This window comes from Cricetulus griseus, assembly GCF_003668045.3.
Source record: "Cricetulus griseus strain 17A/GY chromosome 1 unlocalized genomic scaffold, alternate assembly CriGri-PICRH-1.0 chr1_0, whole genome shotgun sequence".
Classification (NCBI taxonomy): Eukaryota; Metazoa; Chordata; class Mammalia; order Rodentia; family Cricetidae; genus Cricetulus; species Cricetulus griseus.
Window position 1 is genome coordinate 267,221,554 of NW_023276806.1, and position 25,157 is coordinate 267,246,710.

The following is a 25,157-nucleotide window of genomic DNA, read 5'->3' on the forward strand; positions in this document are numbered from 1 at the left end:
TCTGGGACAGCAAAGGGAGGAGTAACATTTCGTGTTGATTGTTTTGTGAGTACTTAAAAACACATCACCTTCACACAATTACAAAGGCCCAGAGATAAGCTTTATGAAGATCAGGAGATCATTGAATATTGATTTCATGCTCATAATTACCTACATCTTATTACATAGACCACTTCTGAAAATTACAGTGGTATTCTGCTGTTGCTTGAATGTGGAATGTCCTGTCCCTGTTCTGGCCAGTCTGACAGATCCAAAATTCAAATTAGTTGATATTCTGTGATATGCAACCTACGGTTTGGAGAAGGGTTGTAACATCTGCCACCCAATGGGTCACCAGGGTTGATGCAGTTGCTCCAAGTGGCTAGCTGGTTGATTCCCTCTCTTCCGCATCACTCTGTATCCCTTTCCTGAAGCTGCATGCTAAGCAACAAAGCTAACCACCTGCTATGGAGAAGGGCCATTCTTCTCTCAAAGGAACATGAGTAGCTGTACCCACCTGCTAGGATCGGCTAACCATCTCTCAAAGCCCAACATGGCATGGTTGCTTGGTGGAGAGGGTTCCCTTAGATTCCTTTATCAATCTATTAGCTTCTCCGTGGGAATTGAAATCAGACATGGAATTTATGAGGACCAGAGGGTAAAAACCATTGTTTTTTTCCTCATTCAGCTTTAAAATGCTGTTTGGATCTAGTGAGCTACTCGTCATATGGACATGGTGGGAAAGCCCTGACAGATGATGATAATGGATGAGAAACACACTGGTTTCTCATCTGGGTATCTTACAGTGGCGGGGCCAGATAGCTCAGGTGAATGGCAGACACACAGTCAAGTATGTGGGCACAGAGTCACAGCCCCAGAGGCACCTGAGAAATACAGACCAGAATCCTATCAAGAGACCCAAGAGGTGCGGTGGGTGTGTATTACCACCACCTGGCTTCTATGGCTTGTGGCTGGCTTTGCTTTCTGAATCCTCCGGCAAGCTTTAATAAATCATAAATAATAGATCACCACACCCAAAGTAGAAAACTAGACACTCCAGACTGATGGAGAAAAGTGAGACTGGTCATACCCTTCCTAGGAATACTTTTCTCTATGTACATTCTACATTCGTTAAAACAATGTTTCGCTTCTCTGCCCCATAGGAGCATCACTTAGAAAAATATAACAAATTCTTTTGTAAAAGAATTTAGTGTTCTGTTACATTTAACACCCATTTTAAATTTTCACTCTTTGGGATGTTTCCAGCAGTGAGTGTGACCACATCATCCTCACACCAAGGTGCTGACCTCACTTCTGCTGCCCCCGCTTCTAGCTTCCCTACATTCTCTTTCCGTGTCTCAAATTTTCACCACAGTAGAACCTGCACATACAGCCTGCCCCATTGACCGGAACAAAATGACCCTGAGCATGTGTTCTGTGCTCCCACACCGGATACCATGGAGCCACCTTAGCCTGGAGCTCAGACGTCCAAGTCCCATGCACACACAGTTCATGCCATCTGCAGCCATGATACAGGGAAGGAGAGCAGAAAATCAGATTTTCAAGCAGAGCTTTTAACAACTGCACGAGCCATTGCAATAGTCCTGTTGTCTCCAATCTCTAGAATCAGCATCACCCAGATCCTGGAAAGCTCTTCTAGCCACATCACCTTTCCAGTCATGAGCATCAAAACCATCTCTTGCAGCATCAGGTATAGCACTCTGCTTGCTCACAGAAGGAGAGATGCGTGTGCTGATTCAGGCTCATAGATCTTTTCCTTAAAACTCTCAACTCTTTCTGCCGAGTCAAGCAATTTATAGGCTGTTTCTTTGGGTGTGCTGCAGGCTCGTGTGCATGTGCACACACACATACACAAAATAACGGCTTTCTACATTCTCATTTGTGTTATATTTATGACATTTCTCAAAGATTTGGCCATTTAACTTGACTTAACCAGACATCTGGTTTACCTTTAGTTGTGAATTTCTACCAAATTCTACCAAAATAGTAATAATAATAATAATAATAATAATAATTTATTAGCATAACAATATTATATAACAATATGTAACAATATTGTTATAATATGTTATTAATCAAGAAAGGAAAAATAAAAGCACCTAAGTATTTAAATGCCTTTTATGGGGTCAAAGAACTGAGGGCCAGAGAGGGACATATCTTTAAAATGTTGAAATAACAATCTGGCTGAAGCTGTTCATTTCTCTTCTGGGCATCTGAATATCACGTCTATTTATTTTCTTTGCTATGAACATAATCAGAGACAACACATACCACCCACTGCTCTAACTTAATGAGGACAAGAGAAACCAGATGAGTATTCCAAACCAGTGTCTTAAGCCAAGGCATTCATAACAGCAGGTGATCTAATTATATTATACTGATTTCTGACATTGCAATCCAATTACATATTTCAAAGAAACTCTAGAATGATCTAACTAATCCACTGCCCAGTGTAATGGGAAGCTATTTGGATTGGAAAATATGGCTCCCTATCTCAAAGGGTATGAAGAAAACTAGGGTACAGACATCAAATTTTATTATGCTCAGTGAATGAAAGTAAGCCCAATTATGTGTGAGGTTGCAAACACCAGCTAGTGAGAAACAGGCAAAGGGAAATCCAGCTAAAATTTAATTAAGAAAAAAAGTCCTACAAATTTTAATTATCACAGCCCTGGTTATATAACCCCAAAGCAAAGTTGGAAAGTATACAAAGAAATGACAACTGGACTTGGGCAAGGTCCAAGGTGTGATGAGCATTCTGGAAAATACTATTTTAAGCTTGTTCGCCCCAACACCAGGAAGAACATTTAGTGAAGTAACATTTCATTACCATGATGAAAAAGTTCACTTAAGAGTGAAAGGATTTAACGTTTTAATTGGAAAGACTTTCTGGTGCTATGAAAGGAATAGGCAACACTGAGACTGGCTAGCTCGTGTTTACATCAGCTGTGATGATTCCACCTACCTCATGGAAGTCCTGCTGAGTTCCAAAAGCATCCTTTGGCCAAATGGCAGCCCTCTGGTCTACTCTACAAAATATAAAGGAAAATTATGTCTATTTCAAAGAACCATTTCCACAACTCACATTTGAAGCTGGTGGCTACAGATCCGGCCATGTTCCTGTTGGGGAAACCAAGTGCTATTACCAATCGAAGGCTAAACATCCCAGCCTCTTCAGTGCTCTGGAACAGAGAGTGTGTGAACCCTGCCAGCCTCTTTGACACTAGTGCTCTCTGCTGTTTCTCTGGCCCCATTCCTCAGTCACCCTGGCCACCCCTGCTTCCTAAGTATGTGGTCCCTATTCTATTTCAAACCCTGCACCTCCAGCCATCCTGGGTCAGGGATGCTTTGCTCAGATCTACACACAACTGGCTCTTGTCAGACAACCATGAGCTTGGCTCACATACCCACTGAGCAGGCCTTCTTGCCCTCCTCTTCCTGGCATATGTAGTGGCTAACAATAAAGAGACCACTGTAATAATTGGAAAGAATGAACACACACTCACGGTTGCCCTGTGTCCTCCACGTGTGTACCCCAGTGCCTGTACTCTTACACACAAACACACCATAATTTAAAAAAAAAAAACTAAACAAACCACACACACACACACACCATGTGTACACACACTCACAAAAGTTTTGTCCTACCACTTAATTTACACAACAAATGCTATAGTCATTGCTGGCCTAGATAATGAAGCTGGATTTTGCCACTAAATGTCTAGGTCCTTTTAGTTTAAAAAACAAAACAAGAAACCCTACTCCAGATAGATGCTCAGGACCAAATCCAGACTTGTCAAATTCTATGCCCAATGGCATACGTTAGGCTGCATTCAAGTTTTTCTGCAAGAGTTCCTACATTGTTACATAATAAGCAAATTATAGTTTTTATTAAAAGGCCAGCTGTCTTAATGAACATGGTGTAAGACATTTAGTCCATAAGTCACTTGCTTTAAAAAGACTTATTTGCAGACATAGTCATTTATAGCCAGTATACTGAGTCATTCTAAATATCAAAGACAAAACATTCTCTGAATGGCTACCGAGGTTAATGAGTTCAGCATGTCACAACCCACTCAGAAAGTTACAGTGAGCAACACTGTTGGCCTAATTTCTTCAGGATAATAAGTGAGATTTTCTTTTGAGCCACAAGTTGGGCTAACTGTGCCAACAATTGGCTTCTAGTGGCATATAAGGAAGTGGCAAAACCGAGACTGTGAAGGGCACACATTGAGAATGTCTTCTACAACAGCACAGGACTAGCATCTTCCTCCTATAGTCATCAGGAGAAGACTAGGGCTCCCAGTCACCAGGTCAAGCATGGACAGTCATGGTGAGCAGAGAGAAAAGAGGACTTTCGGGTTCACCTGCCCACATCCTTCAGTCCCCTGAGCCACCGATGTGGCAAGGTAGCAAAAGAATGCTTGAGGACAGGTATTAAGTCATTCCATCTTTTCAAAATGTTGAATGGGTCCCAAGTTCTTTGTCGTCTACAGTGGTTCTCAAACTACACTTCCACAGTTGCTGTAAACCAAGGAAAGCAGGAGGGTGGTGTTTTTAAGATTTATTCTAAATCATGGGTATATGTGCCTGAATTTGGGAATGTACACATGAGTGCAAGGTGCACAGGGGTCAGAAGACATCGTTGCCACCTCTGGGGCTGGAGCGACAGGCAGCTGTGAGTCATCCAACACAGATGCTGGCTGATCTTTCAGCTTAACAAAACTTTACTATTAAAATATGCCATTAGTCACCATAATTGTGCAATGATTCTGATGTGGTGTTTTATGTGATTCTAGACTCCCTGTGCTCTTCTAATACATCTGGCAGTAACATTAAGAATCATTTATGATCAGCCCTTCATATCCTATGAGGTGGCTATTACTATCATCCTTAGAACTATCCAGGTAGGAGAGGAAAGACAGACAAGCCATAGGGGTTGGACTTTATCTCATTGGCAAAGCCCTTCCTTGCATGGCAAGTGAAAGCCCTGTGGTTTGGATACTGGACCTGATGAAGAAAGAAAAACCGAAATCATGAGGAAAATGGAGAAGCACCACAAGGAGACAAGAAGCTAACCGGGACTCACTCTGTAGCCACCAAAGACAAAGAAAAGTGTCAAGAGGAGTCCAAGACTTCACCAGCCCTCATGCGTCTGCCTGGACATGCCAGGTGGTTTAATTAAATGACTTCAAGAGCACCACATGAGGTTAGCAGTATTATACCCACTGACCCAATAGGAGGAAGGGCAGTTAAATAATTTCAGTATTTATTCAACAAGTATTTATTAAGCATCAGTTATGCACCATAATCTAGATTCACTGCTGGCATAAAGCAGTACAAAAAAGAGTGCACTTTTGGAGAATCTGTACTTCCTCTTGTTTTAAAGATATATTGCTATTTGTATGTGTACAGATGTTTTGCCTGCATGTGTGTCTGTGTACCACATGTGTGCCTGGTACCCACAGAGTCCAGAAAAGGGCATCAGATCCCCTGGGGCTGGAGTCATTGGTTGCTAGCCATCATGAGGGTTCTAGAACTCAAATTGGGTCCTCTGGAAGAACAGCTAGTGTTCTCAACTGCCAAGCCATCTTTCCAGCCCTAGAACCTGTATTGTCATGAAAGGAGAGAGGACATTAAAAAAAAATAAATAAGCCAACAATGACCTATGACTCACCAGATGCCAGGGTTAAAGGAGAAAAAGAAAGACAGACACAGAAACCCTGACTTTCAAGAAGAGAACTAACTGGTCAAGCCCCCACAGCCAGAAAGTGCCAATCACCCAGAGACAAAGAGAACAATAGCCTGAGTTAAGAGCTCTAAAGGTCATGGTGAGGAGGAGAAAGAAACAGGGATCTTTCTGGAAAAACTCAGTAGTAAACAAGGATATTAATATGGTTTCTTCCCAGAATCTGCACCTCTGAGCATGTGGATGGCCCATTGTAGGGCAGCTTCGAAAACTGGCATTCCTATTTCGTTGGAACCCTGAAGCATATGCTGAGTTGGGCTGCAGGGCCATGCTGCAGTGGGTCTCTCTTGGGAGGTATCCAGGAATCCAAAACAGCAAAACCAACTAAGCATTAAAATATTTTTCTTGGCCCCAAGATGGTGTCCAACCCCAGGATGGGATCATTTGTGAAAGAAAGGCTGTGTTTTAGCTCCAGAGTTTATTTTTAAATCAACATTTTAACTATAACTAAATTAGCAAACGGAAGAGTCCTGTCTCTATCAATGAAAAGCTTCCATCTAGCCAGTAGCTGACAGAAACTAAAGTCCTCTGAACACTCTCTCTCTCTCTCTCTCTCTCTCTCTCTCTCTCTCTCTCTCTCTCTCTCTCTCAAGCCCAACAGTCAGTATGTCACCAGTACTTCAATTACTTACTGCAAATGACTTGTTTATCTGTCCCCTCCTCTCCCCACATTCCCCACCTCCACTGCCATCTTAAGTAAAGCTACTATTATCCCTCACTGGAATAACAGAGGTTTCCTTCTGATCTCCCTACCCACTCCTCCTTCCCCAGAGCACTCCACACACAAGGTCTGGCCACTCACTGCCCTCTGTCCACTGCAAAGAGTACAACCCTGAGAAGATGCTGCATCAATGGTTGCCAGATGGGTTAGGCAACATGGGCAGGGAGAGCATAAAGGACAAGCATCTAACAGTGTGCAGAAGACTTCCCAGACATGCACTCCCCAGTTCTCACAGTGTCTTGTGACATCAGAAGGACTGAGCCTTGTCTCACACTTTCACTCTCCACTCATGCCATGGCCCATCTGTGCTGTGGCTAAAAGGCATTCCTCCATTTCCTTACACTCACTACGCCCCTTCCAAGCTCAGGCCTTCAGGTACTATGTCCTTGTGCCTACCATGCTCCTCCTTCCCAATCCTCTTTGTCTCTAAATTAACTCTGAATTAACATTTATTCTTTAGCTACCACGAGTGTACCTCCCAACTGTGTCTTCCTTTTATGTGACTTGTGTAGACATAAAAAAAAAAACTCCCCAGTTCACAAGTCCACATCTTTACAATTAATATAATAGTCACTTACTTTTGATGGTAAGTCCTGTGGGGTCAGGAATCAAGAGTTTTGCTAAACTTTTATCTCTACAGCCAATCCCAGCACAGGATATAGTATAGGTATACACATATTTGATAACAAAGTATTCAGCTCAGAGCCCTGCACAGCTGCCAATTCTGATAAATTATCAAGTGTGCACAACCCGTGCTCCTTCCTCTCCCTGAGGCATGCCAGGAAAGCCTGGAGGCTGCAATGACTCTCACTTCCACAAGCAGGTACATTTCTTCCTTGAGAAGACTAAGACCCAGCCAACACCCGACTAATCCATAATTCAAAGAACCTGGACAGAAGAGAGGAAGATAAACACATAACTGTGTTCAGAAAGCTTCACAGCAAATTGGGCCTTAGGGATGAACAGAGCTGACCTCAGATCTCAAGATTTACAGTATGCCACTGACTTGAGAAAGCCTCTGTATTAGGAAGCAGCAATTGAGATGCAGGAATATAGACTGGTGGTATGACTGTCGTATCCTGAAACTCTTTTGAAAACAAAAGGTATATCCCAAGAGGACAACCTCTTGTCACACAATAGCTCTATATGCAGACACAGACAAGATGCCAGGAAACTCCAGCGCTATTGTATTAGCAACAGTCACTACTCTGGGCACCAGCTTTATAAAGGGCCTTTCTGTATGCTGTCTGGAACATACCAAAGACATTCTCTTACTTATCTATTCTTAATTATATGCTTTCTGTTTGGGGGCATGTGCACAGAAAAGCAGGTGCCACAGAGGCCAGAAGAAGGCACCGAACGCCCTGGAGCTGGAGTTCCAGGCAGCTGTGAGTTGCCCATTATGGGAACTGGAACCTGGATTTGGGTCATCTGCAAGAGCATCAGCACTCTTAACTTCTGAACCATTTCTCCAGGCCTTCTTATTGGTTCTTTATAAACTTCTGAGCCAGGTAGCACAGGTTTCCATTCAAAGACATAGAGTAGGAAATTACCATAGACTGACACTGACACTCACACATAGCAAAATTAGAAGTCAAAAGATGTTCATCAACTGACTGGCAACTCACACATCCAACTTGTCCAGGTCAACAAATTCCTCTTGTGGGGATAAAGATGCCATAGCTAGACCCAGGATGCTGATCCCTAGTAATATATACTCCAGTAATTAAGGACTCAGGCTCCACCTCCTACCTTATAGTTTTATGGAGATTAGAGTCACCCACTAGCCACTGTTATTAAAACAGAGATAGATGTGACTTAGTCCAGACCTCACAAATCAAAATGTCCAGAGTAGCATCCTTTAATCCCAGCACTTTGGAGGCAGAGGCAAGTGGATCTCTGTGAGTTCGAGGACAGCCTGGTCTCAGATATAGTTCCAGAACAGGTAGGGCTATTCCACAGAGAAACCCTGTCTCGAAAAACAAAACAAAAATGTCCAGAATTACAGATTGGTAACCCAGCAATTCAGGGGATTCTTAATTGGAAGACATTATCCTAAAAGCCCAAGGGCAATAACCAAGGAGGTGACCAGTGCAGTATGGCCTCTGTGTTTCTGACACAGCATCCCAGGGAACACATTACTGCAGAAGGAAAGGTATTTCCTGAAGGCATTCAGCAAATCCTCAAACACAAGATACCTCAGGTTCCTTGCAGAAGACATAGCCCCTCACATTGGTGGACTGTAACACACAACACAAAGAGCCGGGACCACACCACTACCCAGAGCACAGGAGAACAGTGATCTGGGGCCTCCTGGCCAGCCTCAGGACCAACAGAAGGAAAGAGGTCAAGCAGCTATGGATGTGGCTGAAAAGAACCTGTGAATGCAGGGTTCACTTGGCCTTTCTTGTCCTACTGATACAGTCCTATCGCATAATCAACAGTTCTTGATTTAGGGTCTATCTAAGAAACCAGGGTGAGTGATCAGAGAATCAAGGCCGAGTAGCCAACTCAACTGAACATTTTCTAAATGCAGAGATTATGTTTGAAAGAGAAAATGAATGCAAAGTTGGGAGTGAAGATCTAGGCTCATGCTCGCTTCTGCAGCACATATACTAAAAAACTAGAACAATACAGAGAAGATTAGCATGGCCCCATGACACGCAAATTTGTGAAGCATTACATATTTTTTTGAATTATGGCTACCTTAAATGCCATCCTAGAGCCTTCATCCTAGGAGCTGATGGAAGCAGAAGCAGACACACACAGCTAAGCACTGAGCCGAACTCCAGGAATCCAGTTGGAGAGAGAGAGGAGAATGAACAAAGGGGTCAAGACCATGCTGGGGAAACCCACAGAAACAGCACCTGAACAACTGGTAGCTCACGGACCCCAGTCTGACATCTGGGGAACCAACATAGGACCGAACTAGGCCCCCTGAATGTGGGTGTCAGCTAGGAGGCCTGGGCAACCTATGGGGTCTCTGGAAGTGGAACCAATATTCATCCCTAGTGCACAAATGGACCTCAGGAGCCCATTCCCCATGGAGGGATAAGCTCTCAGCCTAGATACATGGGGGAGGGCCTAGGCCCTGCCCCAAATGATTTGACAGATTTTGATGATTCCCTCATAGAAGGCCTCACCCTCCCTGGGGAGTGGATGGGGGATGGGATGGAGGATTGGTGGGGGGAATGAGAGGATGGGAGGGGGAGGGAACTGGGATTGATATATAAAATAAGATTGTTTCTAATTTAAATAAAATTTATATTTAAAAAAAAGATCTAGGTGCTGAGGTAGGGATAGAATTAAATGGAAGGGGGAAGAGGGTTGTTAGTGATAAGAGGGGTGTGGGTAGAACATAGGTCAGTCCTGGAAGGACACCTCAATGAGGGTAAGGATGTAGTCGGCAGGGACCACCAGCATCAGTGATTTAAGCACCTGCTGCAAGCTAGAGTTTGAGCAAAGCTGTGTATGCAATCTCTCCTTTAAACCTTATCAACAATTACTCTGGGGCATAGACCTCTTCATTCCCTAGCTAATGAATTCATCCAAGACAAAGGCAGAGCTAGAATTAGCATTGGGATCTCTACACTGCCAAGGTCCTTTCTTTCACAGCTCAAGGCCTTGTATACATTTTCCTAGGCCCTTCCCAGGGGCTCCTTTATATGCCTTGGGGTTCATTCAATAGGCTGGGTGTGACCAAAATTGTTCTCATGTGTCAGTACTAACTTCAAGGCATTGTCTAAAAAGCCTCTAACATTTAGTTTCCTCCTGCTTCTGCTTCTCAGCCTTTCTCCTCCAGACCCCACCCACTGGAAGGGACCTTGGAATTTCTTTTGTTCCTGGCACCTGCAGGGTACTGTGTGCTTGGTCATAACTCTGGGTTACTGAACTCCAGAGACTCAAAGTTGCTTCAAGGGTATGAGAAGAAACTTTCCCTGCTTTTACCCATGAAGTAAAGCACTTGGGGAAACTGAAGACTGGGCCACAGACTCTGATTTTGAACATTGTCGGACCCCATATAAAAACCATCTTTAATATTTACTTTCTATTCCCAAATAAGCTAAATCATAGCAGCCATTGTTACCACCAAAACACACAGCAATGTATGTGCAACAGATTTTAAAGATACATGATGGGGAATGTCCTTCTGTATATATGTTTCTCTACTTCAGAGGCAGAAGAGATAGCTCACTGGTTAAGAGCATGTGCTGCTCTTGCAGAGGACCTGAGTTTGGGTCAGGCTGTGCATCACCTCCTATTAACTCCTGTTTAAGGGATCCAACAGCCTCTTCTGGACCTCTGTAGGTGACAATCTCTTTCTCTCTCCATACACACACACACACACACACACACACACACACACACACACACACGAGTTTTTAAAAAAATAAAAATAAATATTTAAAAGTAAATGTGATCCAGAGTATATCATAAATCAGCAACTACAAAATTGAGTGGGACAAAACACACAGCAATGTATGTGCAACAGATTTTAAAGATACATGATGGGGAATGTCCTTCTGTATATATGTTTCACTTATTGGTTGATGAATAAAACACTGTTTGACAGTACAGGCAGGAAGATAGGCAGGACTAGGACATGAGGAGAATTCTGGGAAAGGTAGGCAGAGAGACCGCAGAGAGACGCCATGTAGACGCCAAAGGAATAACAGGCCTGGGCATTCTTGGGTAAGCCAAGATCATGTGGAATTACATATATTTATAGAAATGGGTTAATAATTAAGACAGAGCTAGCCAATAAGAAACCTAGCTATCAGCCAACAGTTTTATTAATAATATAGCATCTCTGTGTGTTCATTTGGGGCTCAAAGGCGGCAAGATCTGGTGTGACAAGAAACTCCAGATACATGAATACTTAATCCTTCAAAACTCTAATCCAGCACAGCTATGGACAGGAGAAAAAATACAGAGAGTAGATGAAAGGGAGCTTTGTATGTTATTTAATGTGTATCTTGAAAAGAGACAAGTTTGTTGACAAGCATAACCGAGAAGACGAGAAGTAACCTTTCCTGTCTCCAAGTGGCAGTGACCACAGCCCTTACCCAGCTGTCCAGCGTCCTCACTTGGGTTTCAGTCCACACATACTTCTGTCTCCTTTGCTCCTGAATATATCCCACATTAAGCCAACACGGCTGCTAAAACTTTCAGACGTCAAGGACAGCATGTTCTTTCTCCTGGAAATAGTTCTAATAATGATACCTAGGCTTATAAAAACATGTTCCTTATGGGAATTGGATGCTCACATGTTTATTTCTGGATATTAAAGCTGTTTGTTTTAGACAGGAGTGAACTCCTCTTACGGTAATTATCCTGCTACTGGGATTATCATCCTCCTTGGTACTTTCTCACCTTGAACAAGCACATGGCTGTGTGTAAGTATCCTGTGGTCAGGGTGTATTCTTGGCGGTCCTGTCTACTGAGAACTGGTTACAAAGTCAAATCTGAATACAGCAGGTACTCACTTTCACACACAATTCCTTTTTATATCAACAGTGAATTGGAAGCAACAAAGCATAAGTGTACACTCCAAAAGTGTTCTATACAAATGGCAAACTTACAAGACTTTGATGTTTGGATGATTTTCTGTATTTTCCAATGTTTCAGTTATTATTGTTACTATTGCTGTGAATGTCACTGTTAACAAAATGCCTCTGAGGTTCCCTTTTCTCTTGTCACTAACCATTGTCAGATGAAAGTGCTAAGGATGTATTGAATGGCCAAGGGTGTATTTCTTAAAGGAAGAGGAGAATGAGGAAGGAGGGAGGGCAGAAGATGCCAACAGGATTTCCTCCTTCCCCTAATGATCATTCATGTTCTCCCATCAGTCCAAGGATTTGGTGTGGGACTCTGTTCTACATGACAGGGAGGGGGAAATTACTTTAATCGGTGTCAGTAAGAATGGATTCTTAGATTACTGTCCATCTGTGTCTAAGCTTTTACACAGCTAAGGCACTGAGAATTTTTAATGTGAAAACCAAAAGGGCTTTAAAAATCACCAGAACCAACTCTTTATATTAGAAGAGGGTTGCACACCTGTAATCCCAGGACTTGAGAGGTGGAGGCAGGAAGATATACAGTAAATTTGGGACTACCCATGGCTAATGAGACTTTATATGAATCAATCAATAAACGAACAGGATAAAAAGGACCAAGAATTTCAGTGCATGAGAAAGGTCACTTGTAAGACCATGAATTTCTTTTTTTTAATATTTGATTTTATTTTTATTTTATGTACATTGGTGCCTCCATGAGGATATTGAGTTCCCTGGGCCTGGAATTACAGACAGTTGTGAGTCACCATGTGAGTGCTGGGAATTGAACCTAGGTCCTTTGAAAGAACAGTCAGTGCTCTTAACCACTGAGCCATCGTTCCAGCCCCAACCATGAATTTCTGAATTCAAATGTTCTTTTCATCTCACTGATGGTTCCATGTTCATAGGAGAGGAAGTAAGTAGGAAAGACAGTCGAGGGGGACCTGGGGACCTGTTGAATGCAACACAAACTCAGAGAACCCACTCATGACCCAAGTGTACAGCAGAGAGACGCGACACCTCATCGGCAAGATCAGCTATTTTCTATTTCTGCTTCATCTCTGCCCTTCCCACACAACACCAGACAACCCCCCGTGCCCCCCCCCCCGACAATAGCTCACTAATAAGGAAGAGCATGTGGGAAAGTGCAGAGCTCCTGCCCTGGGACAGTCCATGCAGAGGGATGGCATTCTTTGTATTACTAGAAAGCTCTGTTTTTAGCTGTTCTTTCTCTTTCAAGCAGAACTCATTAGGACTCTGCTCACTTCTATTTAAAAATAAAAACCAATTAGCTACACACACACACACACACACACACACACACACACACACACACACAGTCTCAAAACAAAAGATAAAAGGATTTATTCCCCAAGGAAAAGTAACTGCCAAGAAAACTTCCTCTCTCCATAAGACAACAAAGTGTTCAGCTTTTCCTTTCATCTGAAGGATCACAAACACAGAAACAGCGAAAGCCATCAAAAGCCATTATTCTTGCTCGGGATCCTCTAAAAACCGGGGACAGGCAGTTAAAGAAGCCAGCGAGCTGCCAGTGTAACCAGCAGCCTAATTAGTAGCAAAGCTGCTGAGAAACAGCTCCTGTGTATACAGAGGAGGTCTTTAATGACACTAAAGGTTTCATTCTGTCATAAATTCTAATACAATATTTTAAATGCCGACGAGTTAATCACTCTCCAAAGTAAATTTACTTAGCTAAGGAAGGACTTCCCACTCTCATTAGTATTCTCTGACACTCATAAAATCCCCCTTTTCTCATAGCTGAGGGCATAAGAGACGGGCATGGGTGTCAGCAATAGAAATCAGCCAAATGGATGCATATTCATGAAGTTGCTCTAAACTGATTAATGGCTCTTTTCTTGGCCCTGGTACCCAAGGGAATGAGAACCTGAGAAAGCCATAGCCTTCCTAGGTTCCAAACTAGAAAACCAGAGTTGTATTCAGTAACTGGTAGGGTTTCCAGTTCCAGGGGAAAGCAGTTCTCCAGTTGTACACATCTCATAAAGTACCAGGCACCCAGGGGCATCCAGAATAGTCAAAGGCATGCAAAGCACTCAGAGTCACCGTGTTAACATGTCAACTGTGAATGAGGCAAAGCGACATTAAGACACTACTGGTCTGTATGTACTATATGAGGAGTTAGCTGCAGACAGCTAGAGCTCCCAGGGTGAACAGCTGCTAGGAAGAGAAGGATTCAAATAGACATTATTATGAAATCAAATGTCGGGTAGCTAGCATAAGTAAATGGGGGAGGTTTGAGCAAACAGGAACTCTGTTCCTCAGTGCCCGATCACTATCTCCTGGTGGGAAGGTAAGCCCCAGGCAGCCCCACTCTTGGCTGTTTGCAAACAAAGCTGAAAATTCTAGATTTTTCAGTATGGACTCATAATCTTTGACAACACTGTAGGAGCCAAATGTCTCTTCCATACTATACATCCAAATAAGATCTCACACTGCATTCCTCACGGTACTGTTGAGGGATGTAGGAAGGGGCCGAGGAGGGAGATGCGCTTCTCCTCAAGTGCAATGAGGAGAAGACCTGAAGTGGCTAGAAGAACATTGTAGACAGCAATGGGAAGCCTACAAAAAGAGGAAGTCGAGACAATGGCTTCAAAACCTTTAATAAGTTCCACCTAGCAAGCATTTTAGGAATTATCCCCCCCAAAAAAATAAATTCATAAAAGTAGTAGGCAGAACATCCCCAAGATGTTCTTGACTTTGGTCTTTGCCTGTATCCTCCATTACCCTGTCCCTCCCTTCAGTGAACTCAGACAGGACACAGTGCCGTCCACACCTTCACCTATGAGACCAGTGGTTTTAGAACATGGAGTTTGTGATTGATTGTTACACTGACATGAGAAAACCAAGACAGCTGACATACATCCAGATTTTAACAAAATTATTCCCAGGTCTCCCTGAAGCTTATCCACAGCTCACCTAGATAAAGGCTCCTAATTATTGGAGTACAAGCACCATGCTGTAGGTATAAAACATCGGAGGTGCAGATGCAGCATCTGCTCTGTGCTCCCCATCAGCTCCAGGACGCCACACATCTACAAGGACCAGTTCACTCCCTGGAGACTACCCTTCACACTCACGCCAAACACGAATGACCCCTAAGAGACCCTTGTTACAGAAGGATCTTTGGTCTCTTGCTACACTTATTATTTTAACTTTCTCCCACCTCCAAGAAAGTAGCATCTTACACCTGTTAAAATTTCATCCTCACTTCCTCAGTCAGTTTTGGCCCAGACCAGAGTCTGGCATACCCTGTTACTGTATCACATCTCCATCAAGACTCTATTGGTAGATGGGAGTGGCAGCGCACGCCTTTAATCCCAGCACTCAAGAGGTAGAGGCAGGCGGATATCTGTGAGTTTGAGGCCAACCTGATCTACAGAGTGAGTTCCAGGACAGAGCCAAAGATACACAGAGAAACCCTGTCAGAGGTGGGGGGGCACCTCTATTGGTACCAGTACCACACAACTCCAAAGATCAAATCACATGATGCTACAGAACCCTTGTAACAATAACAACAAACAGGACTAGCAGAAAACAAACAAACAAAAACACATGTAGATTACAAGAACAAAGGATACAGAAATAAATACACTCAGCTATGTCCAACTACTTATCAAGAACTCCATGAAAACATACATTGGGGAAAATACTGCCTCTTCAATGCATGGTGCTGGAGAAATTGGATATCTACATGGAAGAGAATGAAACTAGAACCTGCTCATACAAAAAAAAAGTTCAAAATCAAAAGTCTTAATGTAAGACTTGCTGCTCTGAAACTAGGAAAACACTTCAAGATGTAAGTCCAGGTGGGGACTTTCTGAAAAGGACTGATACCTCGGGAAGCAATTACTATTGAATGATGGGAGGACATGCAATTAACATCAAAGGAAGCAATCACCAAAGTGAAAAGAGAACGGACAGAGTAAGAGAAAATCTTTACTGACTAGATGTATGACAGAGTATTCATATCTAGAATATATCAAGAGATAAAAATACTAAAAAAAAAAGCCAAAAACATTCCATTAATAAATGACGAAATAAGTTGACTAGGCAGTTCTCAAGAGAACACTAATGACCAGTAAACGTATGAAAGAAATGCTCAACACCCGTAGCCAGCAGGGCGATGCATCTCACTCCAGTCACAACGGCTACAATCAAGAAAACAAATGGTTCAGGCTGGAGAGTTGGCTCGGCAGTTAACAGTGTTGGCTTGTTCTTGCAGAGGACCCAAGTTTGGCTAGCAGCATCGATATGAGGCCACTCTCAACTGTCTTTAATTCCAGATCCAGAGGATCCATTGCTCTCTTCCTCCGTCTTCTGGCCTCTTCAGGACCTTCACACACATACACAGGCATACATGTGCATACACGTGCATGTGCACTGACATGCAACACACAAAACAGAAAACGAATGACAGCAAATGCTGATGAGGACGTGGAGAGAAACTCTCACACACTAGGAGTGGTTAGTAACGTAAACCAATCCAGCAACTATGGGAATCAGAGTGGAGGGTTCTCACAAACGTAAAAATAAAACTAACATCCATACCACTCCTGGAAATAGAACCAAAGAAGTAAAAAAAAAGTCAACACACCATAAAGATACTTGCATATATCCGTGATTATTATATATCCATGATAATTGCATACCCATGATTATTGCTGAACTATTTTCAATAGCTTAGCAAGAGAACCAGCCTGGATGTCCATCTGCAGATGAATGACAAACAAAAATGCAATATATATTCAATTTTATCTAGCCATAAAGGAAATTATGTCACCTTTGGGAGAACAAATGAGATTAGAGATCATGTCAAGCAAAATAAGCCATGCTCAGACAATACACTGTTTTCTCTCATACATAGAGTCTAGATTCGAATACATATACATATATGTATATATAAATATACACACACTTAGCATCTATCTACACACACATACACATGGCATCAAAGTAGAGGGAACTACTGGGATAAGAAGAGACTTAAAGGGAGAACAAGAGAGGATACTGGATGCCCTATTGCTTTTTGTTACTATGTTAAACACCATGACCTAAAGCAACATAAGAGGAAAGGATTTATTTGGCTTACACATTCCTATCACAGTCTGTCATCAAGAGAAGCCAAGGCAGGTACTCCAAGAGGGGGCCTGGAGGCAGGAATGAAAGCAGAAACCTTGATCAAACACTGCTTGCTGGCTTGCTCAGTTATCTTTCTTAAACAGCCTAGGTCCACCTGCCTAAGAATGCTACATCCCAGAGGGCTAATTGATGAGGGAGGGCCCAGGCCAATCAAGAAAATGCCCCACAATTCCAATGGAAGCCATTTTTCAGTTGAGGTTACCTATCCCCAAGTACTAACTACGACATGGAAGGAAGACAAACTATCACATTTTCTTTCCATGTAGAATCTAGATTTAAACACACACATACACACATAACCAGAGGGGGCTATTACAATAAGTAAGGCACAATAGTGGTTGGCTGGAGTGGTATTGGAGAGAAAATATGGCCAAGCATTACAATGATACACAGCAATAATAATGTCATAATGAAATCCATCTAGATATTTATGCATACTAACTAAAACATTAGTAAAAAAAAACATTTATTTATATATTTATTTATTTATTGGCTTTTTGAGACAGGGTTTTCTCTGTGTAGCTTTGTAGACCAGCCTGGTCTCTAACTCACAGAGATCTGCCTGGGTCTGCCTCCTAAGGGCTCAGATTAAAGGCATGCTCTATCATTGCCCAAAATTAGTAATCTTTTGAAAAAGATTACTAAAAATTAGTAATCTTTTGAAAAGAAAAAAATCACCTTTTTAAGTAAGAGGAAAAAGAAGAAAGAAAACAACAATGACAAAAACAAAGACAATGACAACTCTACTCTCATATGCCAGAACCTAGCCATGTGCTGGGTAACATAGACAAGGGCCGTTATGAGGAATATGGGCTACCTGACTCAAAGATATGTTTAGCCACAGATCTCATTTCACCCGTTCATCACATTTCATGATCCCTGTAATATTTTGAGGTTTTTACAAGTTCCACTAGAATGTCCCTGGGTGACACCACCACGGTTGTGATTAATGACTCCATAGTTGAAGGTTACCAGCTTTGTCTAGCTAAGAAACCCAACAGGACTAGTCTTAACTGGCATAACATTGCTCCTGACTTGGGACTTAAGCACAAGATCCTGTGATTGCAGACAACAGTGCAGTGCATAGAACATTCTGGGCTGCCACCAGCTCAGAAAGCTAGATCCTGTGAAAATGTCAAAGTGGGTCATGGAGGCCAGGAGGAAGAATGAATGACAAGGTGTTTGGGATCTCTGGAGGGTGGCTAAACGGAGAAAGACAGAGCCTGCTGAGGGCTGCTACACAGTCTGACTCAATTCAGTACCTGTTTTTCTTCTCAGAAACAAATAGTCTGGGAACATTCCAGAATCTTGCACACATGTACACATGTATATATCATTCCTTTCAACCAATCATCTAAAAACCACTCTTCTACATGGTTCCTCATGGAACCATCTAGGTCTCTACTTTCACTTCTTAGCTGGTCACAAGCAAACAATCACCACAGAATCTCATGAATTTTCTGATCGCAGTAAAAATCCCCTGGTTAGTATCCCAACCGCACACAGGATATAAAACAGTTTTACACTTAGTGAACTGGAGAAGCTTAGCTGCTAATACCCTTTCCCTGTCAGCCTCTGCTAAATGTCCACACCCAAAGGACCACACATGTTCCATTCGCAAGCATGAATGATTTGGCTTTGAGATTGGTTGATTTTGTTTGCTTCATTCTATTTTGAAATATACATGGGAACAGGTTGACCTCATTCTGGCTGAGAACAGCCTTCATCAGGCTGCTGGGGTAGGAGGATGGGGGAGCCGGTCACTGAATAGCAGAGTCAAGCCAGATGAAATGAGGTCTGTGGCAATAATGCTGCAAACAGGAGAGACAGTGAGAAAGAAACAGAGTCCAACTGTGATTTCCTGAGGTCAAGCCGACAATAAAGTCGGCAGTGACTGGGAGAAGAGAAGTATCTCTACAAGAAGTAAGGTAGAGCAGGAAGACTCACTTTGGGTCACTGTTTAAGGGGTAAAGGCCATCATCGTGGGCAAGACATGGTGACAGGAACTTAAGTGATAGTCATGTTGCACCCGCAGTCAGAAGTCACATAAAGACAGAAGTAGCATGCAGGCTCTAAGACCTGCCCTTAATGTAAGGACACACTGTCTTCAGCAAAGTCCCACATCCTAAAGGCACCAAGTGTTCAAACACATGAACCTATGGGGGACATTTCACATTCCCCATCACAACAGAGTGGAATGGCTGCCCGTGAATCCACTTGGTGAGTGGACCATCACCTTTGGAGCTTTCTCTCACACTTTGGGGTTCTTATGTTCCTAAATTTATAATGCTAGACATCCTAAAAGCACCATCACATAGCACAGGCTGTGTTTGTATAACTTGTCCACCACTTAGCCTGCAAAAAACAAAATTCTAAAGGTCACGCTCAGAAGCACAGCATTTCCTGTTCCCTGAGTGAGGGCTACAGTGATCCTAGCACAGGGTCCTGCAAGACAGCTGGTACAGCGAGCTGCTGGATTCTTTCTTCTATTTATTTCTAGAAGAGACTTTCCATAGACAGCTGCCATGCCAAGCTCCTGTCACAGCACCATGCCAACCTTCCGCAGGCATTTTTCCACCCATATCCTGGCTCTGGAGTCACGGCTGTCTCCAGGAGGTCTAGTGGGTCCGAAGCCAGCCCTAGGCTGCTTCTGGACTGAGGTCACTCAACAACACTCGGCTCAGCACAGAGACCAAAATTGTCCTGCCATGATCACACACTGTGGGTTCACACTCCAGCTCAGCTCTTCTGATTTGTGTGAGATCAGGCAAGTACCTTAATGACTCTCAGCCTTGGATCCTCCATGCGATGGGTTTTGTGAGTGACAGCTTTCTGAGCTCATAAAGACCAAATGAGATCTCAGGTGAAAGCAGCTGTCATGATGTGAATTCAAATACAACCATCACATGTCAGCATCATCAGAGATCACAAATGAGCTCTAAATTTTCCCTGCCATAAAACAAAGGGATGAGCAAATTCCCCTCTACAAGCAGAACTGCCCTCCCTGCATCTCAGGACTTAGGACCTTCAAACAGAAGATGAGGGAGGCCCTGTGCATTTCTCCTTTAGGGCAATGGTTCTACTTCAAGGCTCCTTTAAGTGGTTTCTATGACTGTGGGGAATACCAACAAAATCAGAAACCCTCGACTCCCATGCAGGTGGCAAGCGTACAGGTTAGCACGCCTAACCTGTAGATGGCTATGAGCCACCAGAGCAAACCAGAGATGTGGGGTAACTTCTGAACAAAGGCTTACCTTGGTTGAAGTCGCACGGTTTCCTGGCTCCTGACGATGCTGTTTTGTGGACTCTCATGAGCCGGTGTCCCCGCTCTGCCCTGGCACTCTGCCTGGCTGGGCACCACGTGCTCTGCATCCTACGAGACAAGGGGCAGATGAGCTTTCTGTAGCAGTCATTTCCACAGCACTCCCTCTGGACTGAGCTCAGCTCAGGACAAGAGACTACACAAGCACCACATACTCCTGACTTCTGTGTTGGAAGGGAGACGATTCAATGGCCAAATTTAACATAAGTCTTTCTCCAAGCCAGTTGATTGCCCAAGATTATAGGAGAGGGGGGTGAGGAATATCACTTCTAAAAGTGTAAGTTAGCAAAAAAAGACAGGAATTTTTTAGGCATTGAAAATGACTTTGGAGGGGCTAGAGAGATGGCTCAACAGTTAAGAGCATGTACTATTCTTGCAGAGGACTTAGCTTGCATCCCAGCACCCACACTGGCAGCTCATAACTGTCTGTAACTCCAGAGGGATCAACCTTTCTAGGTTCCATGGGTACCTGTACTCGTGTGTGCATGTTTAAACAGAGGCATAGACTATTAAAAAGGTTTTATAAATGTGATTTTTAAAGATTCCTTTACTTAATGAGTGTTTTGCATACATATGTATGGCACCATGTACATGTTGGGTGCCCATAGAGAGTCCAAAAGAGGTGTTGGTACCCCAGAACTGGAGTTATAGATGGCTATGAGCCACCATGTGAGTATAGGAACCAAGCCCAGGTCTTTGGAAAAAGCAACAAGTGCTCTTAACTGCTGAGCCATCTCTCTAAATAGTTTTTTAAATGACATTATAGGACACATCATAAAGATAGCTATGAATTTAATATGGCAATACAATATACTCATTTTTATGAGGAAAATGTATTAATGCTCATGGATACAAACACATTGGAATGAGATGTCATTTTGGCTACATTTGGGGTCCCAAGTTTCCTAAGTTTTCTATAAAAGAAAGATGCTCTTTTGGTATAAAGAAGTAACTTTGAGCTAGTTTGAACAGGAAGGCCCAGTTATTTTGTAAACTCCAGTCCCAGTGTGCCTGGTCTCTATCCACTGACACCCATGTAACTATCCATCACCGGTTTACCCAGCATTTGAATAGACCCAACTCTGAGTGTCCATCATATCATCATCCATTGATATTAAAACTCTTCAGAGGGCTGAGCTGCAGCAGATAACATGAATATACCTAGATCACAACACAGACATGCACAAAAATGGAAGACCTAAGGCCCACAATTCAATCCCTGTCATCTCTAAGCTGTAACGAGCCTATGACAAATTCCTCTCAGAATGGAATAGTCCCTCTGCACCCAGTGAATAAGATACAAAGATGAGCATCTATACTCGATTTCAGTGAGTTCCAGATGACCAAAATACAGTTAGATTATTTGGGATACAGGGTGATGTTGCATTTCCATCCACATCAAGGGTGATGGGTTTTGAGACATCTAAGTCAAGTGTCCTATAAGTAATTTTTCCAAAATATTAGCGGGGCCACACAGTCACCAGAAGCTTCTAGAAGGAGAACTGCATGAATGTCATCCTGTAAGAGGTAGGTCAGAGAGGGAGAGGGGGATACCTACAGGAAAGGAGTGAATGAGGAGAATCAAGATACCTTCTCTTCTCTTCCAAGCCTCCAGAGGCAGGAAATCCCTCCCAGGGAGAAGCTCCATTACTTTTTACTGACTCTCCAGTCTCATTAGATGCTCACAGAAAGGTCTATGGCTACTCAAATACTGGCAAAAGAAGCCCAAACACAAAGGTTATCAAGAAAGAGCACTGTTTGCTGCTAGCTATGCATGTGACCTTAGGCCACGTTAAATAACTATCTAGGCTTTGCTTCACTTGTCTGTAAAATGGGATCACCTCTGCAAACTCACAGGCGTATTAAGATGTGACGAAATATTTCATTGCCTTTCAAACAACTAGCAGCAATAGTGTGTGTGTGTGGGGGGGGGGGCTTTCAGTAGAGATAGAATTCACCTGACAAAAAGGCCCTCTGTGATCTCGAACTGGTGCTAAGAAACTTGAAGAAAAGCAAACATAATTTGTGCAACACTTGTTCCATATCTATGCAAGTATTGGAATATCAAAGATACATGAAGTATCCTTTTACTCTGCTATTATTGTTGTTGCCGTGAGATCGAATCACTGTGAGACCCAGGTGGGCTCACACAAAATTGCTGTGTCATTCTCCCAAAGGCTACAATGGCATGCTGTATCATGATGATCGGTTTAAACATTGTATTTTGAAGTGCTGATACCTTTGAGGCCCTTAACAGGGTCCCTCTAATCTCTACAAAAGGTCATGATTTTATTAAAAATTTACTCTTTAGAGAAAGAATACATTGCTTTTCTTTTCACAAACAGAATTTCATCTACTTCCTTTAGCCTCCAAGTGGTTGGGAAGGGGTTCCCTTGGGTCCAGTGATGACTCATCACTAAGGTGATAAGGGGGATTCTGGACAAAGCACCTCCTTCATCTCCTCAGATCAAAGACCTCAGAGTTCAAAAAAAAAAGTGTTTTCCCTGGAAGCGGTAAATAAGGAGTATTGGAGGCAGCTACAGATAGATAAGGTCCCTAACTAAAACAGAGGAAATGGTTACACCACTGCATGCTCTAATGGCCTTCTGAGATTTCAAACCTCAAGATGCTATGAGATGGGGGAGTGAAAATATGCCAGAATGAAGCATCTTGGGGGTGGGTGAGCACAGCAGGCTCTGATGTGAGAGCAACATATCGGACAGAAATGACAGGCAGCTCTTTCCCAGGCCTGAAAGTTAAACAATGCTCACAAAGCCTGATTTCCCAAACCCACTAATATCAGAAACCCAAATGTAGCCTCTTCTAGAAAAGATGGCATGTGCTGCCTTCTCCAAAGCATATGTCAAGCCATGATCATCTCTTGATCATTAAAAATAAAATTATAAATGAGTCCCTTCTTCCCTTGTATTATCTTTCCAAGGAATGACCTGCCATGGGCTACCTGCCCCCGCAGAGTGGAGCAGAGACGGGACTCCCTACTGTGTTCTGGATGCATTCTTGACCCATGGAGATCATGAGGGGTGATGCTTGATTGATGTTCTTTTAACCCCAGGGCTTGTTACAAAATAATAGAAAAGTACAACACCCCATCTTTCCTGTACCATAAGGTACATTCAGTAGTAAAAAGTTACCTCCTTTTTTTTTTCTTTTGTTTTTCGAGACAGTGTTTCTCTGTGTAGCTTTGGAGCCTATCCTGTCACTCACTCTGGAGACCAGGCTGGCCTCGAACTCAGAGATCCGCCTGCCTCTGCCTCCTGAGTGCTGGGATTAAAGGTGTGCACCACCAACGCCCGGCAAAAAGTTACCTCCTTTTCATTAAATAAAAAGCTGTTTGTTAAAATAGCAGCTATTGGGGAGGATAATGTAACATAAACTGTGCCCATAGATTTTTGGGTCATTCAAATGAGAAAGGGGTAAATCCGTAAGAGCTGTGTGAACACTGGCACAGAGAACTACAGAGTGTGCCCTTAAAAAAATGTGGCAGATGAACGACAGAAGGCAGCTTGTGTGGCACATTCAAGGAAAGCCACCCCATCAATTTCATCAGAAAGAATCACAACCCTGTCATATGACATGAGATGAACCTCAAACCTTGTAAGTAGGTCTACTTGGTGTGTGTGTGTGTGTGTGTGTGTGTGTGTGTGTAAGTACACTCAGCTGTGCATGCATGTGTAGCAGTCAGAATGACACTTGGAGTTTCCCTTTATTGTTCAATTTATTTTTTCAGACAGGAATTTCATTGACTCATCATTTCAGCTAGGACGGCTAGCCAGAAAGCCCTCAGGATCCACCCCTCAGCTCCACCCTCAGCACCTAGACTACAGGCTCACACATCATGCCCAGCTTTTCCCAGGGTGCTGGAGATATGAACTCAGGTCTGCCTGCTTGCACAGCAAGCACTTTGCCCATTAAGCCAGCTCCCCAGCCCTAGCTGCTCTATTTATAAAAAGTCATCCCAATGCTTTGTCTTGAGTTAACAGATGTGATACCATTTGTCATTTATTTATGAAGATCTAAAGGAAAACTACAGAACAGGGACAATAGTACTCAGTAAAATGTAGCTTCCTCCACAGCAGATATATATATCATATATATATATGAGAGAGAGGCACCAGGGTTCACCAGGGTTCACCCTTTTGTTAACCATTGGTTGGATTGGACCACTTGACTGGGGTCAATGTTAACCAGAGCCAAAAAGTAAGTCTTCAGGACAAGCAATGTTTACTTGTGGATGACTGAACACTAGCATTGTCTCCCTTTTCCCCAGCATTAACATCCCCTAAGGGACACCATCTGTCTAAGCACTAGGGATGAGCTCATCACCTTGCCCATTTTAGGTTCATCATATCTTTGGAATTCTTTAACATTCACCCCAGATGTTCTAGAACACTAAAGAATAGCATTTATCCTAAAACATTTGAACTCTATTTTTACTTTAAAAGACCCCACATCTTGACAGAATAAGATGTCCCCACCCTATGTCCACCACAAAAAATTAACATCTATTGTTTGACCAAAAGTTATAGAAGACAGAATCTGGTGGAGGTTTTGTTTGTTTTCCCTCTGTGCTAATGTGTTGGTTAAACTGTCAGGTCCAAGCGGATGAGGGAG

At 42.9% G+C, this 25,157-nt stretch overlaps 1 protein-coding gene and 1 pseudogene across 2 annotated transcripts in view; one reads left to right on the forward strand and one right to left on the reverse strand.

Moving 5' to 3' along the window:
* Fam13c (family with sequence similarity 13 member C) overlaps positions 1-25,157 on the reverse strand; it is a 98,385-nt gene that overhangs the window by 41,320 nt on the left and 31,908 nt on the right. For both annotated transcript variants that reach the window (XM_027395108.2, XM_027395107.2), the window contains exons 4-5: positions 20,458-20,576; positions 2,966-3,029 (exon numbers count right to left, since the gene is read on the reverse strand). In XM_027395108.2, coding sequence (XP_027250909.1) covers positions 2,966-3,029; positions 20,458-20,576 — 183 coding nt within the window. The remainder of the gene's footprint in view (positions 1-2,965; positions 3,030-20,457; positions 20,577-25,157) is intronic.
* LOC113833437 lies at positions 9,062-9,161 on the forward strand (annotated as a pseudogene).